Source organism: Miniopterus schreibersii (assembly GCF_964146895.1).
Source record: "Miniopterus schreibersii genome assembly, chromosome: 4".
Lineage (NCBI taxonomy): Eukaryota > Metazoa > Chordata > Mammalia > Chiroptera > Miniopteridae > Miniopterus > Miniopterus schreibersii.
The window spans coordinates 32,237,797-32,256,144 of record NC_138105.1 but is presented as its reverse complement, the minus strand read 5'-3'; the positions used below and the strand labels follow the sequence as shown (position 1 = coordinate 32,256,144).

Sequence of the window (18,348 nt, the reverse complement as noted above, 5' to 3'; positions counted from 1 at the left end):
GGCAGGGGTGGATATCAGAAAAGGCAGTCACCAGAACTGGAGACTTATTAGGTCTGAAGACAAGAGTAAGGAGAGAGAGATGTCAGTAAATGAGATCGGCAACACCAGAGGAGAAACAAGGAAGGTAATGAATTCTCTTCAAACATGTTGAGCTGGAAGCAGAGAGAGATGGTAGCAGAAAATTACAGTTTTTCATGATAAACCTAGTTACATATGATTTGTTGTGAGAAAGAACATCAACTGGTTGTCTTCTGTACGAGCCCCAACCAGCGATTGAACCCTTAACCTAGGAATGTGCCCTCACAGGAAATCAAACCCGCAACCTTCTAGTATACAGGATAACGCTCCAACCAACTGAGCTACAATGTCCAGGGTTCCAGTAATTCTTCTTATTTTTGTGGGAGTTCCTTAGCTTTTTATAACTAAATTCTTTTAAAAAATATCCCTTGCCCGGCTGGGCATGGCTCAGCAGTTGAGCGTCGACCTAGGATCTAGGCGATCAGGGTTAGCTTCCCTCCCGGTCAGGGCACATGCCCAGGTTTTGGACTCAATCCCCAGTCAGGGGCGTGCAGGAGGCAGCCAATCAATGACTCTCTCATCACTGATGTTTCCATCTCCCTCTCCTTTCCGCTCTCTGAAATAAAGATATATTTAAAAAAATAAAAAATATCCCTTTTTCTCAGTCAGTCAAGATTTTAAACCTAATGAAAACAAAAAATCACTTTGAAAAATCAAAGATCTGGAGATCCAAGATGGCGGTGGACTGAGTGGAAGCTACAGTGATACTCTCCTGGGACCAATCTGGATTTACAACTAAAATGTAAAAAAAACATCCTGAAAACCAACTGAAGACTAGCTGGGGAGCACCCTCATAACCAAGGAGGAAAAGAGGAGACCACATAGAGGCTGGTAGGAAGTGCAGACAGGAGAGGGCTGGCTGGGCCCCCACAGGCAGCAGCTGAAGGTCTGGAGGGATATCTCAGCTGTGGGGGTTCCCACTGAGGACTCTGGGGCCAAAACCCCAGGCTGGGCTTCCCAGCCAAGAGCACCAGAACTGAGAAAGGTGCCATATAACATCTGGCTGTGAAAAGCAACTGGGTAGTTCTGTCTGCCAGGGACAGGCAGCTGGAACTGTAGGCACCCTCTTAAAGGGCCAACGCACAAAGTTTCCTGTGCAGCCACTCACTTTGGACTCCTGCGGAGGGGGAGTGGAATGGAGTAGACTGGAGCTGTGTGGGGAGAGTCTGGGGTTGTGGGCTCTGGAGAGTGAGATCAGGGGATGCCCATGTGGATTCCTTGTAATTTCCCCAGACTGTGGAGGTACATCTTTCTAGGGTGGCCAATTTTCGGCTTTTGCCTGAGGGGCGAAGTAATCGCCCCACTCTGCTGGAAAGCCTCTCGCCCTGCCCAGAGGAGTTTCTATAGCCTGAGGCTTGTTAAGAAACTGATAACAACCAGCAGCCCCACCCTGTGGAGATTGTACAGCCTGAGGCTCATTAAGAGAATCAGATTAATCAGTCTGCAGGTAGAGGCAGACCTCAGGGTGCTTTGAGTCTTTGCTTGATCTGCTTCAGGACCCCGGCCGTAGAAAAGCAGACTTTGGTGTGCATCTTGGTCCTGTCCAAATGCACCCAGCCCCAGCAGAGGAGAAGTCAAGCCTAGGGTTGTTGATCACTTCAAACAGCTTACTTAGGGCCAGTCACAAACTGCGTCTGACACTGGCCTGTACCAGAGAACCTCCAAAAAGACTGAGAGTCCTAGCAGATATACCTAATACTTAGAAACAAACCCAAAAAAGTAGCCAAAATGGGGAGACCAAAAAACAAGCCCCAAATGAAAGAACAAGAGAAGTCTCCAGAAAAAGAGCTAAATGAAATGGAGATAAGCAATCTCTCAGATATAGAGTTCAGAATACTGATTGTAAGGATGCTCAACAGCATGAAAAAAGATATACAAACTATGAAAAATGACCAGTCAGATAAGAAGAATGACATAGCAGAAATAAAGAATACATTGGAAAGAATAAACAGCAGATTTGAGGAAGCTAAGGATCGGATCAGTGAATTAGAAGACAAAGTAGAAAAAAATCACTCAATCAGAGAACCAAAAACAAAAAACAATTAAAAATCTGAACAGTCTAAGGGAGCTGTGGGACAGCATGAAACGTAACAACGTAACAATATTCATATTATACGAGTTCCAGAGGAGGCCGAAAGTAAGCAGGGGTTAGAGAACCTGTTTGATGAACTAATGGAAGAAAACTTCCCTAACCAGGTCAAGGAAAAAGTCACGCAAGTTCAGGAGGCATAGAGTCCCAAGCAAGAAGAATCCAAAGAGGCCCACCCCAGACACATCTTAATTAAAATGCCAATTCAAGACAAAGAGAGAATCTTAAAGGAAGCTAGAGAAAAGCAATCTGTTACCTACAAAGGAGCCCCCATAAGGATATCATCTGACTTCACATCAGAAACTCTACAGGCCAGAAGGGAATGCCATGAAGTATTCAAGGTAATGCAAAACAAGGATCTGAAACCAAGACTAAACAATCCAGCAAGATTATCAATCAAGATAGACAGTGAAATAAAGAGCTTCCCAGACAAAAAAAAAAAAAAAGGCTAAAGAAGTTTATCACTACAAAATCAGCATTACAGGAAATGTTAAAGGGACTGCTATAATTAGAAGTACAAAAAAAGAAAATGAGAAACATAGGCATAAAGAAAATGGCAGTAGATAAGTATCTTTCAATAATAACCTTAAATGTAAATGGATTAAATGCCCCAAAAAAAGATACAGGGTGGCTGAATGGATAAGAACGTATGACCCAAATATATGCTGTCTACAAGAGACCCACCTCAGAACAAGAGACTCCCACAGGATGAGAGTGAAGGGATGGAAAAAAATTTTCCATGCAAATGGAAATAAAAAAAAAAAGGTGGGGTAGCAATACTCATATTGGACAAAACAGACTTCAAAATGAAGACCATAACAAGAGACAAGAAAGGTCATTATATAATACTAAAGGGATCAATCCAACAAGAGGATATAACCCTGATAAACATATATGCACCCAATATAGGAGCACCTACATTTATCAAAAAACTTCTAGAGGACTTTAAGGGAGAGATCGACAGCAATACAGTCATACTAGGGGGCTTTAACACCCCACTGACTTCACTGGATAGGTCTTCCAGACAAAAAAATCAATAAGGAAACAGTGACCCTAAATGACACACTAGATCAGATCAATTTAACTGACATTTACAGAACATTCTACCCCAAAGCTGCAGAATATACATTCTTCTCAAGTGCACACGGGACATTCTCAAAGATACACCATATGTTAGGACACAGAACAAGTCTCTACAGGTTCAAGAAGACTGAAATCCTACCAAGCATCTTCTGGGACCACAGAGGCATGAAATTAGAAATTAACTACAATAAAAGCACTAAAAAACATTCAAACACATGGAGGCTTAAAAGCATGTTTTTAAACAATGAATGGGTTACCAAAGATATCAAGAAAGAAATCAAAAACTTCCAGGAAACAAATGAAAATGAACACACAACAACTCCAAATCTATGGGACACAATGAAAGCAGTCCTGAGAGGGAAGTTCACAGCACTATAAGCCTACCTCAAAAAACAAGAAAAACTTCTAATAGATTCTCTGAGCCTACAACTTAAAGACTTAGGGAATAACAAGAAAAGCCCAAAGTAGAAGGAAAGAAATAATAAAGATCAGAGCAGAAATAAATGACATCGAGACTAAAAAAACAATACAAAAGATGAATGAAACCAAGAGCTGGTTCTTTGAAAAGATAAACAATATTGATGAATATTTCTTTAGCCAGACTCATCAAGAAACAGAGAGAGGACCCAAATAAACAAAATCAGAAAGGAAAGAGGTGAAATAACAACTGACCCAACAGAAATACAAAGGATTGTAAGAAAATACTATGAACAACTATATGCCACCAAGCTGGACAACCTGTTTGAAATAGATAAGTTCTTAGAAAAATACAACCTTCCAAAACTCAATCAGGAAGAGTCAGGAAGTCTGACTAGGCCAATAACTGCTGATGAAGTTGAAGCAGTAATAAAAGGGCTCCCAGCACACAAAAGCCCTGGCCTAGATGGCTTCACAGGGGTATTTTACCAAACAGTCAAAGAAGAATTAACACCTATCCTCAAACTATTTCAAAAAATCCAAGAGGAAGGAAGACTTCCAAACTCTTTTTACTAGGCCAGCATTAGCCTAATTCCAAAACCAGATAAAGACCCTACAAAGAAAGACAATTACGGGCCAATATCCCTGATGAACATAGATGCTAAAATCCTCAACAAAATATTAGCAAATCAGATCCAGCAGTGTATTAAAAAGATCATACACCATGACCAAGTGGGATTTATTCCAGGAATGCAAGGCTGGTACAATATTCACAAATCAATAAGCATGATATATCACACAAACAAACTGAAAGACAAAAATCAAATGATCATATCAATAGATGCAGAAAAAGCATTTGATAAAATCCAACACCCATTTTTGATAAAAACTCTCAGCAAAGTGGGAATAGAGGGATCATACCTTAACATAATAAAGGCCATATATGACAAACCTACAGCCAACATCATATTCAATGGGAAAAACTAAAACCATTTCCCCTAAGAACAGGAACAAGACAGGGGTGTCCACTTTCACCACTCTTATTCCACATAGTATTGGAAGTCCTAGCCACAGCAATCAGACAACAAGAAAACATAAAAGGCATCCAAATTGGAAAGGAGGAAACAAAACTGTCATTATTTATAGATGACATGATATTGTACACAGAAAATCCTAAAGATTTCACCAAAAAACTATACTAGATTTAATAAATGAATTCAGCAAGGTAGCAGGATACAAAATTAATACCCGGAAATCGATGGCATTTTTATACATCAATAATAAAATCTCAAAAAGAGAAACTAAGAAAACAATCCCATTTACCATTGCAACTAAAAAAATAAGATACCTAGGAATAAACTTAACCAAAAATGCAAAAGACCTTTACTCCAAAAACTACAGGACACTGAAAAAAGAAATAGAGGAAGATTTAAACAGGTGGAATAATATACCATGTTCATGGATTGGAAGAATTAACATCATTAAAATGTCCATACTACCGAAGGCAACCTATAAATTCAATGCAATCCCTATTAAAATACTAATAGCATATTTCACAGATCTAGAACAAACACTTCAAAAATTTATATGGTACCAAAAAACACCCTGAATAGCCACGACAATCCTGAGAAAGAAGAACAAATTTGGAGGGATCACAATACCAGATATCAAGTTATACTACAAAGCCACTGTAATCAAAACAGCCTGGTACAGGCACAAAAAAACAGACAGACAGATCAGTGGAACAGAACAGAGAACCCAGAAATTGACCCATGCCATTATGGTCAATTAATATTTGACAAAGGAGACAAGAACATACAATGGAGTAAAGACAGCCTTTTCAATAAATGGTGTTGGGAAAGTTGGACAGATACATGCAAAAAAGTGAACACCAACTTTCACCGTACACAAAAGTAAATGCAAAATGGATAAAAGACTTAAATGTAAGACATGAAACCATAAAAATCCTAGAGGAAAACATAGGCAGCAAAATCTCAGACATCTCTCGTAGCAATATGTTTGCTGATACATCTCCTAGGGCAAGAGAAACTAACAAGAAAATAAACAAATGGGTCTGCATCAAAATAAGAAGCTTCTCCACAGCAAAAGAAACCATCAACAAAATGAAAAAGGAGCCCAATGTATGGGAGAACATATTTGCCAACGACACATGGGATAAAGGGTTAATATCCAAAATATATAAGGAACTCATACAACTTAACAAAAGGAAAACAAACAATCCAATTAAAAAATGGGCAGCCCAGCCAGGCGTGGCTCAGTGATTGAGCATCAACCCATGATCCAGGAGATCATGGTTTGATTCCCGGATGTTTCTCTCTCTCCCTCCCTCTCCCTTCCTCTCTCTGAAGTCAATAAAGATTAAAAAAAAAAAAAAAAAAAAAGTGGGCAAAGGACTGAAATAGACACTTCTACAAAGAGGACATACAGGTGGCTAAGGGACATGAAAAAATGCTCAACATCGCTAATTATCAGAGAGATGCAAAATGAAACCACAATGAGGTATCACACCTGTCAGAATGGTTACCATCAACAAGTCAATGAACTACAAGTGCTGGCGAGGGTGTGGAGAAAGGGGACCCTAGTATACTGCTGGTGGGAATGCAGCCTGGGGCAGCCACTATGGAAAGCAGTATGGAGTTTCCTCAGAAGATTAAAAATTGACCTGCCATTTGACCCAGTGATCCCACTTCTAGGAATATATGCTAAGGAACCCCAAACACCAATCACAAAGAACTTACGCACCCCTATGTTCATAGCAGTGCAATTTACAATAGCTAAGATCTAGAAACAGCCCAAGTGCCCATCAGTAGATTGAGTGGATAACAAAGCTGAGGGATATTCACACCGTGGAATACTATGCAGCTGTAAAGAAGAAGGATCTTCTATCTTTGGGACAGCATGGAAAGAACTAGAAAGTATTATGCTACCTGAAATAAGCCAGTCAGAGAAAGACAAGTACCATATGATTGCACTTATACATGGAATATAATAAACAAAATAAACTGATGAACAAAATGGATCCAGAGACATAGAAGCATGGAACAGACTGAGGGATCTCAGAGGGAAGGTGGGGAGGTAAGAGTAGGTAGAGATTAATCAAAGAACTTATAAGTTTATAAGCATAACCCATGGACACAGACACTGGTCTGGGGAAGGCCTGGGGGTGGGATGGATTCGGGATGGAGGGGATCAATGGAGGTACAAAGGGGACATCTGTAATATTTTCACCAATAAAGATAAACTTAAAAAAAAGGAAGAAAGAAAAACCAAAGATCTAAGTCATAAAATTGATAACTTTGGCCAAAATGAACAAATGTTGCTTCAGTGAGTTGGATAATTGTAAACCAAAGCAAAGAAACGTGACACTGCAAGTAAATGTATGATTTCTGTTATTTCAATACTGAAACTAGGCACTGGTTCCCTCAACCCAACCCACCCACCAGTTATTACCTCAGAAGCTTCCTCAGGGACTTGCCAATGTGCCAGGTTAAGATATACTGCAATAATCTAAAATTTTCCTCTTATACAATGTCATTAAACAAATCTATTAAAAATACTTCATCAGAATGTACCCTAAAGTACTTTTATCTCAAAAATAATACACATTAATTTTGTATTGACAGTCCCTTGCAGCTCAAACTGGTTTTCAGTTACAAAACATGTATGAAACAATGATAATTTCAAGAAAGAATAGGTAAATAATTAACTAGAATCCTGAAAGTTCAGGATACTCTATGTGAATCAGTAAGCAGCAAAACTTCCTTAATATCCTTCATGTTGGCAATGAAAGACAATAGACAATTCATATCTCTTAGCTTTGATGAGAAAGATTAGGTTCACACCCCTATGTGTGTGTGTTTTGTTTGTTTGTTTTTGCCTATAGATTTCAGAGAGAGGAAAGGAGAGGGAGAGAGAGATAGAAACATCAGTGATAAGAGAATCATTGATCAGCTGCCTCCTGCAGGCCCCCCACTGGGGATCAAGCCCCCAACCGGGGCATGTGCCCTGACCAGGAATCTAACGGGGATCTCCTGGATGATAGGTCAATGCTTAACCGCTGTGCTGCGCCTGGCCGGGCACACCCCTATGCTTTTGATCAAAAAGTTGTCCTGTCCAAGATGGGAAGGCCACCTTTTACAATGGTGACTCTGTAGCTTAGGGAGGTAAATACCTAATGCCTCAAGGAAGGAGCAGAACTGCCTACCTGGTCAGGTCAGCAAATCAACTCTCACATTCCTACACACCAAGAAGGGGCAGCCATAAAGTCTTAAACTTGGTTGGACTCAAAATATAGACCAGCAAAACATTTTACAGTAGGGATCTACTGTCCTTTTAAAATTAGAAGACATTGGAACATGGGAGTGATCACTGAATGACTGACACAGAAACCTTAACAATCACTTTTTAAAAAAACTAAAATACAACACATATATACAAGTATTCTGAATTACAAAATGCTTTGAAGTAATGAGTTTTCGTAACAAAAGGCCCTCAAGATTGCTTGTTTCCTAGGAAACAGGGTTAACTTATTTATCCTCATTCTACCAAAATCAGGGCACCCCATTTGAAATAAGGTTATTCCTACACTGACAACTCATTTGTATGGCTATGAGCAAATTACAGATTCTCTCTGAGCTACAAGTGTGATTTTTAAGATGTAGACAAACCAAGAGTTTGAGTCTCATACTATGGCTTCCATAGCAAGACCAAATGGGCTCCACACAATTGGAGCCTTGATTGATAACCATAAATTTTCCCATTTTTAAAATGACCACACCAGAAGATTATGCAAAATATGTGATATTCTTAAATTTGTTCAAGTCTTCGAGAATGTAATCTGTCCTCATTAAACCTCTAGAGTATATCAAGAAGCCATTAGTGATGGTTTTCCTCCATGCTTCTAAAGACAATGATGAAAATGTTTTACATACTTATAGATCCAAATAATTGTCAAGTAACTGTCACTCCTAAATACACATTAAATACTAGTAACTGTTATTCCTAAATACATATAAAATGTCATCCTAAAACTGACCATACATGGCAGTCCGTTACAGCAGCGATTTTCAACTGGTGTGCCTCAAGAATTTTTAAAACATGCAATACCTGACTATTTTAGTCAGGGGCACTGACGCTTTTCCCTTAGATGGTCAAATAAAAAATGACAACAGCCAACACAACAATAGCCATCCGGTGTGAATGAATCAAAATTATACCTACTTTTTTTGTCAGATTAGCAAAAAATATATTTTTTGGTGTGCTGCAGAATTTTAGTAATTAGCTCGAGATGAAAAAGGTTGAAAACCGCTGCTATAGGTGACTCAATCCCAACCTGCCAACACCGCAGCCCCCCGGCCCACGTGCACACCCTCGTGCACACTCGGGACTGAAGAGACGGGTTTCATTGTCCCGCTGAGAACCTTACTCGTAATCGCTACTCTCAGACGAATAGGAACCCGAGCCGCTGGCCCGATCTTCAGGATCACAATCCTCTTCTTCTTCTTGCGAAGAAGGGTCTCCAAGGAGCCCCTCCGGGCTCTGACCCGAACCGCACACAACCGAAGACGCCATGAGCTGGGATGCAGCCGCTAAGAGTAAGTTAATTCAAATCCCGCTGCCAGCGCTCGCCCGAGCCGCCATGTTTCTTCCGCTCCAGACGCGGCAGAGGCCACGTGACCACCAATCCTTGGCTGCCATTGGTGGGTAGCTCGGGTTGCCAGGGAGACGGGGAAGCTAGGAAGACTGATAGGAGCCAGGGGGCTGGAATTTCTGGGAGGGCGTGTCGGAGGAGTGGAAATAGCTAAAACTTCACCGCGCACGCTCTCTGAGCGCACTCCTTTGGGGCTGCTGAACTTATTAAACAGGTGGAGAGCCCCTGGGTTCTCTTCCCCCTGTTCTTCCAGTTTGTCCGTTGTTTCTACGTTGAACAGCTAGCTGTCCGAAGCCTTGATGGCACGCAGCCTGCATTTCCCTTGAGCTAAAGGAAACCCCCCTCTGCCTTCCTCAGGGCGTCTGCGTCTGATCAGGGAATGGACGCTGTTAAGCAATACCCTCGGGGTGTTAATGTAAACACGCGCCCTTGTTTCTTTGGTTTTATTGATTCACATTTGCAAACATTTTTACAGTTCTCCCAAGCATATATTGTGGACAGGTGCTTCACATAGGTGGCAAAAAATAGTGGAATCAGCTGCGTGATCATTTTCTAACCCAAAATTTTATAATTTGATGACATGTTCTCATTACTCAGGTTGGAAGTGAAAAGTTTTACCTGTCATTTGCGAAAACCTACACCAAGTACTTTTTTGTAAGTACAAAATAGCTAGCATTAATTGAGTTAGCCACTGCTCTAATTACTTGCTCTATTCATATACTATGCAGAATATTCACATTCTATGAAGTAAATACTTTATACAAAACAAAGCCAACCAAGAATTGAACTTAAAGTTATTAACCATTAGACTGAATATCCTCCTCAAGACCCAGTTATTAAACTATTAGAGGTCTATTCTAAGAAAATAAGGGATGTGAATTAAATTTATAAAAGTGAAAAGCTGAGAGCAATCTAAATGTTCAACAATAAGGGAAAAGTTAAATACACATATATAATGAATGTTGTGATGTTAATACTAATGCAAACTGTGTAGTTTCTTTTTAAAAAATATTTCAATTCTATAAACAATTGAGCATCAATTAGGAGTTAGATGCCTTATTTCCTACTATATATTAATCAGGTTAATCAAGTGTGCACTGATTAAAAGATGACCTAGGGCCCTTGTTAAACATACAGATTTCAACACTCTGCCCCACTTCCGCAGGATCAGAATCTCCAGGAGAGTCTGCCTGGAAATCTCTATTTTATACAAGTGCCCCCTTGATGCCTGGGTTGAAGTAAACTAGGGGAACACTGCCCTAAGCCTCTCCTCCGCTCTGTGCTTCACACCACTGACCATTTCCTGAATAGTCTAGGCCCCACTCCCATCTCCTGGTTTTGAGGCTGCGGACATGCCTCTCCCTGCTCCAGAACCCATCATCTGTATCTTAAGCTTCACTTTTAATATCTGTGAATTTGGATATTGGTACCTGCTTCACAGGACTGTTTGGGGTCCAGTGAGTTAATACATGTAAAACACCTAGCACAGAACATGTCAATAAAACAATTTTATAGACTGTTGACTCACACAGTTCTCACTGTGGAACACTAACTTATCCAAAATACTACATTTTCCTTCAGGACCAGTTCAAGTAGTTGGCCTTCCCAGACTCTTTTCCTATCTCAGTAATAAGCCTTCCCAGACCCTTTTCCTATCTCAGTAAGAATTCCTGTGGCCACCTTCCCCTCACAAGGTATCCCATAAAGTTCTGTTATAATAAGTATCAGTCTGCTTAGTATCTAAATTACTTAGGGATGTGTCTATCTTTGCTGCCAAATGACAAGCTCCAGGGAGAAATGTCTGGGTCTTTTTTTTTTTTTTTTTTTTTAATCTTTCCTCTTATACATGGTTGAACTGGAGCAAGAATTGACACATAAAAGAATAAATTTTAAGAAATATTCCTTCACACTAGATACGTCTGAGGTATGCCAACTTCCTTGGCTAATTTATTTCTATATGTTAGTTTAATAAACAAAACACTCCCACTCCCAAAGTTCTCACTTTCCTTGATCTTTTACAAAAGAAGAAATAATGCCCAGCTCCACCCCAGCTGGGGGCGTGCAGGAGGCAGCCTATCAGTGACTCTCATCATTGATGTTTCTGTCTCTCCCTCTCCCTTCCTCTCTCTGGAATCAATAAAGATATATTTTTAAAAAAATAACAATCATTTTAAAGTCTTATTTAAAATTTCAGGGTGTGGTATTAGCTAATCAGATGTCTAACTTTATATGCCATATTTGTACTAATTAAATTAATACTTAACAACTTAAGGTGTATTGGAGAGGAGAAGAAAGGAAAAGAATAAGACGCCATTTTCAGGGCCTTTTTAAGAATGCGTACTATTTTTATTAAGAATAGAGCTACCATACAACCCGGCAATCCCTCTCCTGGGTACAGACCCGAAAAACTCGAAAACATGTATTCGCAAAGATATGTGCACCCTTATGTTCACTGCAGCATTATTCACAGTGGCCAAGACATGGAAGCAACCAAGGTGTCCTGCGATAGAGGCTGGATAAAGAAGATGTGGGACATGTACGCGATGGAGTACTCCCCAGCCATAAGGAAGAACGAAGTACTGCCACTCATAACAACATGGATGGACCTGCAGAATATTAGGCTAAGTGAAATAAGTCAGTCAGAAAAAGCTAAGAACCATACACTTTCACTCGTATGTGGGATATAAAATGGGAACTCACGGACCCAAACAGCAGTGTGGTGGTTGCCAGAGGGAAGGGGGTGAGGGGTGAAGGAGGTCCTAATAGATGGTGACGGGAGATCTGACTTTGGGTGGTGGGTGCACAATGCAATATACAGATCTTGTAACATAGAAACCCACAACTGAAACCTATATGTTCATATTAACCACTGTCACCCCAATAAATTTAGTTTAAAAAAAGGAAAAAAAGTTGGAGAAAAAAATAGGTATTTGATTGTGTGTGTATGTGTGTATATATATGAATACTATTTTTATCTATTTCATAATTAGCAATTTCCAGAAGACTTTAAAAAAAGAGTTAGACTGGGTATATTCTCATTTTCTATCTTCCACTTCACAAATGACTAGCCATCTTCTGAGGCCCAAAAAAGTTTAGTTTAATATATATGAGACTTAAAGTCCTTATTTCCATAGATTATTATCTCAACTAGGCAAACAATACAATTCTGACATAAAATACACCAGATAAGAACAGAATTAAATATTTAGTATCTTTAGCAGGTTCAAGGGCTCTTTCCCTAGTAGTAACAGAAGTTAGCATTGAGAAGTAAATGAAAACAGGGCCAAGGGCGGTCATGTCCAGTAACTTTTTTAAAACTTTGTTAGAAACTAATTATTATTGTCTTACTTGTGAACATGGAAATAATAATTCATGAACTATGTGGTAATACTGACAACAAAAACCATTTTGAAAACCATAAATAAGTAACTTGATAGGCCAGCAAATTAGCGTTTTACAAACTGAGACTTACAATGTGGAATTTTAAAAAATTTGGGATAGAGACATAATATATAAAAATAACATTTTGGCAATCTAACTGCATTATAATCTGAAATTCTCATTTGCTTATATAAAGATTGAATTACCTGTAAAAACTGAATTACCTACTATGCAGTACCTGTATGGAACTTGTTCTAAGATCATGCATTTTCCTTTTGAATAATAACGGAACACAGATGAGAATCCAGAAGTAAACTAAATACTGATGGCATAAAGCCCAAACCCCACACCCTTGTCCTCATTTGGTATTTTCATTTACAAATTATAACAAATTCAGTGAAATGTCAGGCTGCCAGACGTCAGTAGCTGCCAACCAGAAGGAAGGGAGGCCTCCTTCATATAGGAATACAACAGCAGCAGAAATTGTTGATGGCTGACAACAGAAAACCAAAGCAGACAGAAGAGTTACAAAAAAATAATTAAAAAATCATAGCTCATAAGTGAGTGCCAAATGCCCTCAGTAGCACCTAAAAAAAAAAAGAAACACTGCATGTGGAACCTTACAGTAATTCGATAACAACTATCAAAATGCTTGACAGTCCATAAATTCCGGGCATTCCCCAGTCAGAGGAGCCGGGTTCTCATTCTGATTCTGGTACTAAAACCAAGTGAACATGGACAGTTCCTCATCTGAAGACAGCAGTAAGAATCCCTGCCTACTATGCAGCATTGCTAAGAACCGAATGAGACAACCCTTGGAATCTCATGCCTTACACCTCAAGAAATAGAGCAGTGTGTGCTATATGTTATATATTCTAAAAGTTTTAATTCTATTGCTTATTTTAGATTTTACTTTTTGAGTTTAAAAGGATGTTTTATTCATTAGAAATATTATCTAATGGGGCACACCTTTACCCCTGAGAGTTCTAGATATTTGAGGTATTTAAAATATGCATATTTTCTGTTGACAAAAGTATGACATTTAGGTTATCACAAAATTTTCAGAAGCTCACTTCTTGCTCACTTTCTCTGCTGGCTTAGGTGTGAGAACACACCAGCACTCCAGCCTGGACCAGCACCATACATTAGCCATTTCTTAGGCTTTGGGCAAAGTCCCTTAGCTGAATTTTCTCAGAGCCTTTAGGAATAGCTATATTTTTGTGCTTTGTTTTAAATATTTTAGGACAGTTGCTAACATAAACCCTTATTTTCACAGAAATTTAATTTTTTAGAGCACTTATGTATCATCTGAAATTCACACCACCACCCTGTAAGGTGGCTATTATCTCTATATTGCTGAAAGAACAGGAAAATAGACGAGTTAAACATCTTGCCAAGCTACAGAACTAGTTTGAAATAGGACTCCAAGGGAATGATTAAATTACAATGCCCTTGTGTATAAATTTAAAAAAAAATCTTTGCAAAATACAGAGTGCTAATATTACTTGGGTATTATAATCAAGATGACAAATATGTGTTAATTTACTTATGTAAAAGTAAATGAGAAATGCAATACTGAAACTTTTCTCTGATTCAGACAACGTATATGTAACTTTTTATCAAAGAGCAGAATAGCTGAACATGTTTTTGCCAAGCTATTGTTATTTTAGTATTGACATATTTTGAAGCTAACACCACATGCAGAGAAAAATCTGCAAATTTGCTTCAATTTTGGTTTGGCTGAAGTACCTTTTTCAAAAGCACAGCAATTTAATGCTTTACATTTTGAAAACCATATTTGCAACAGAAAATACACAAGTAATGAAAAAATAAACACTCAGAAGTCATCCTTCAAAATAAGATGTAAAAATTAAACAGAATAGTCTGCTAGTTTCTCTTGCCTATAAATTTACTATGACTCAAAGTTACTGGTCTCTTCAATGTAATTTCCAACATTTTATGGATATCCTTTCAAGCGATGTTTTAAAGAAAAACAAATATTTTGTAAAAATGATATAAAAATATAGGCCATGTACTGGACTAGACAATGAGAACTATGGTGAATAGATGAGTATGGTTTAAAGGTTATCTAATTTCTCTAATTTCTATCACGTTATGACTAAATTTATATATATATATATATATATATATATATATACACACATATATATACACACACACTACAAGCAAAATATATTCTATTAAATATATTTGAACTTGTGTGAAAATATAGCTTCCGTAAATGAAAGAGAAATCTCTATAAATATATCAAAAAATTTAACTGTTTGAAAACATTAAATAACAAATAAATAACCACTGATAAAAATAATGCATTGCAAAAAGGTTTTCATATACTGTTAAAAATAAAGCACTGCTAGCTCTGACACCGACAAACACATTTATGGTTTCAGATTCCATTGGTTCCTATAGCATGTGGGAACAGTTACTTGTAATTCAGATAAAGTAGCTTTTCATTTACTGAGCAGGTTTATTCCAGAAACACTCCAATACTTACTTCTGAAATAATCATCTCAGTCTTGATGAGTACAGTTTAAACATATTCTTTTGCCTTGGTTCATTCAGACAGGTTTGTGCTTTGGACCTGAAACACTGTAGTGTTAAATCAGTTCAGAACTTTTGGGCACCTGACATTTAAAACATGAAGAAATTCTGTTGCAGGAGGGTCTTAAGCTTTTAAAACAAACACCCCTCCAAGCTTTATCAAAGTCCTGCTGTGAATGAGTTGCCAGTTAATACTTTCCGGGATTATTTCTGGACTGTAATTTTATCAAATGCAGGGGAAACTGTCTTTGGGAATTTAGCAGAATGCCCTTTTAGCTGCCTACTTGATAATATTTTATTGTATATGGCAGGGGCTCTCTTGGGGAGAGGGAGGAAGGAAACCAACTGTGGAAAATTGTGGGTTTCAGAAGACAGCTTTTAAATCTAAGAGACCCAGTTCCTTTCTGTGCACAATGTCTTTCTTTTTTACTCACTCTTCCAGCAGAACACGGTTTCTAAGCTCATATGGTTTTGTACAAAGACTTAAAAGGGTCACTTGAAACATTTACAGATGAAAGAACTCCCATAACCCTCCCCCTGACAGTTAGTAAGGGCCACTTACTCTTTCTCACCACAAATGTATTCAAAAGAGACTTTCCCTACATTTCTAGAAGAGTTTTTCCCTGTAACGTTTTAAGAAGGCCAGGCTTTGCTAGAGTTAAAGCAGCATTAACTGCCTGGCATTTCATCCCCCTCCCCCCCACCTTAAAATGGAAAGAGAATTTGCTTTACATGTGGCTTCTTATTTCTTTCTCTTCTATAAACTCATCACCGTAACCATGGAACTTAATGTCAGTCCATCTTGCATAAAGTGTAAGGTTGGCCAGTACATTAACACACTAGCTGTCTATGGAGAGCTGGGGTTCTCATCCCTCTTAGAGAATTCCTAAATTTGTTTTATGTGGTTATGTGTGTGGACACGGTGTGCGTGTGATGGTGGTTGTGGCAAGGGTGTTAAATTTAGATTTCTTAAAAAGTGTCTCTTTCTAACTCCAATCACAACCAAACCCAAACAGAACTCTTGGAGATATATATATATATATATATATATATATATATATATATATATATATATATATATTTTTTTTTTTTTTCCAGGAGAAAGTCTAGAGGTGTTTAAAGAACAGTTTTGCATAATCATTTTCCCCTTCTTTAGAAACTGGTGTTTGGGGGGTGTATGCCGGATCCGCGTGGGGCCAGTCTCCCAGCGGCGACCCGAGCGGACCGGGCGGCGCGTTATGGAAGACGCGTGTGAGGGTCCCGCCGCCTCTCCCCGCACCACGGGGCTCCCCTCGGAGCCGTCTGCGCCCGGGGGAAACGCCGCCCCTCCCTCGCCGAGACGGGGAACTCCGGGCGGTCTCTCCCCGAACCCCGACCGGCACTGACCTGTGCAGGAGGACGCGCTGCACTGAGTCCAGGTCCTCCAGGCTCCGGGGCGCAGGTCTGGGGACGCTGGACCTGCCCACCTGAAACATGCCCGCGGCAGGTACCGGGCGGAGGGCGAGGGCGCCCGGCTCTCAGCGCAGCCGAAGGAGAAGCGCCCGCTTCGCTCGCGCGGACGCTCGGTACCTGGCGCCGAGGGGCAGCGGCTGTGCCTCTCCTGAGCCCCCCGCTCGTCCTCACGGAGCTTGGAGCCCGGGTGGCCGCTCGGCCGCTCTGTGGCTGGAGCCCGGGGGCAGACGGGCGCTCTGTTGGCCACCACCAGGCCGGGGCAGACCAGGTCCAGTCCGGATCCCTGCCCTTCACTGTCCAACCGCCAGGAAGGGACCTCGCACCCGCAGCCAGCCGTTGAGCGCCTCTGGCCGGGCGACCCGGAGCTGCGCGCGCTCGCCGCCTAGTGCTGGCCCGGGGACGCCGGGACCAGGCGCCGCCCCCAGCAAGGGGAGCTCCCACCTGCGGCCTGGAGGGCCCGGAACATTGAAGGGGCGCCTCCCGAGACTGGAAAGTGAAGGGGAAAGAGAAGCGGGTTAGCTGTTGGTTCTTGGTGGGAATTTAAATTCTGCATGAAGACACCATGTCCACCCATCTTTCCATCCAGGTGGACATATTGATTACCTACTAGGTGCCAGGCTGAGTTCTAGTCTCTGTGGATAAAAGGAAGATCAAAAAGTGGTCGCTGACCTGTCTAATGTGGACCCTCTATTCTCTTTTGTGGATCTGTTTGCTTTAAAAATACACCTGACCCTGTACAAGATAATATAGGAGAAAATCTGGATGATTTCAGGTGTGGTGATGACTTTTTTTTTTTTTTTAATACAACACCAAAAGCACGATCTATGATAAACAAATTTGATAAATTGGACTTAATTAAAATTGAAAACTTTTTCTGCGCAAAAGGTGCTGTCAAGATAAGAAGAAGATACAACATGGGCAAAAGCATGGAGTGAAAGTGTCTCGTGTCTACCCCCAAGACAATATATATACAGAGGATATCTAGATTTTTTTAAAATAGAAATTATTGATCTAGTCTTTACTCTTAGAGAGATTAGCTTTATTTGGTTTTCACAATTGGCAGAACAGGCTTCTCTGTTTCATTTACACCTCATCATTTAGGATAGATTGAAATCACGATCAATTATCAGGAGAATTTTACTTGTTGAGTAGGTGCTCCTGTATTTGAGGATCCACCATTGCACTAGAAAATGGAACAAAAACAGACCTCAGAGCTCTCTGACCGCAAAAGATCCCAGGTGGATGGCTCCACAGCAGAGGCAGAATGGGGTGGGAGGAGGCGAGGAGGAGGCTGAGTGGGAAGGAGAGCAGGGCTCTGGGCACACCCCAGCCCATGGGCTGTACCGTGTGTCCCCTGGACTCTGTGCTCATGATTGAATTCTGGTGGCATTGTGTTCTTTCTGCTGATGATCGACTCTCTTCCATACATTGAGTGGGTATAATGACAAGGTTATAACCATTTAGCATTTCTGACTTTTTCTCATTTGTTGAACAAATATTTAATGATTACTCTTAAATGCCTATCACTGTGCTATCATTTAGAAATGATTTTAAAAGCCCTCTATCACTTGGTTCCAATACCATCTTCCTAATGAGTGGGGATGTCTTGTTTGAA

At 40.1% G+C, this 18,348-nt stretch overlaps 1 protein-coding gene across 4 annotated transcripts in view; it reads right to left on the bottom strand.

Moving 5' to 3' along the window:
• Positions 1-16,841, bottom strand: part of INTU (inturned planar cell polarity protein) — a 66,754-nt gene extending 49,913 nt beyond the window's left edge. For 2 of the 4 annotated variants that reach the window (XM_081136276.1, XM_081136277.1), the window contains exon 1: positions 9,114-9,337. In XM_081136276.1, coding sequence (XP_080992402.1) covers positions 9,114-9,259 — 146 coding nt within the window. In that variant the 5' untranslated portion in view covers positions 9,260-9,337. Of the gene's footprint in view, positions 1-9,113; positions 9,356-16,667 lie in introns of those variants that run through there. The other 2 variants (XM_081136275.1, XM_081136274.1) reach the window with 2 other exon arrangements.
• Between the last annotated feature and the right edge of the window lie 1,507 nt (positions 16,842-18,348).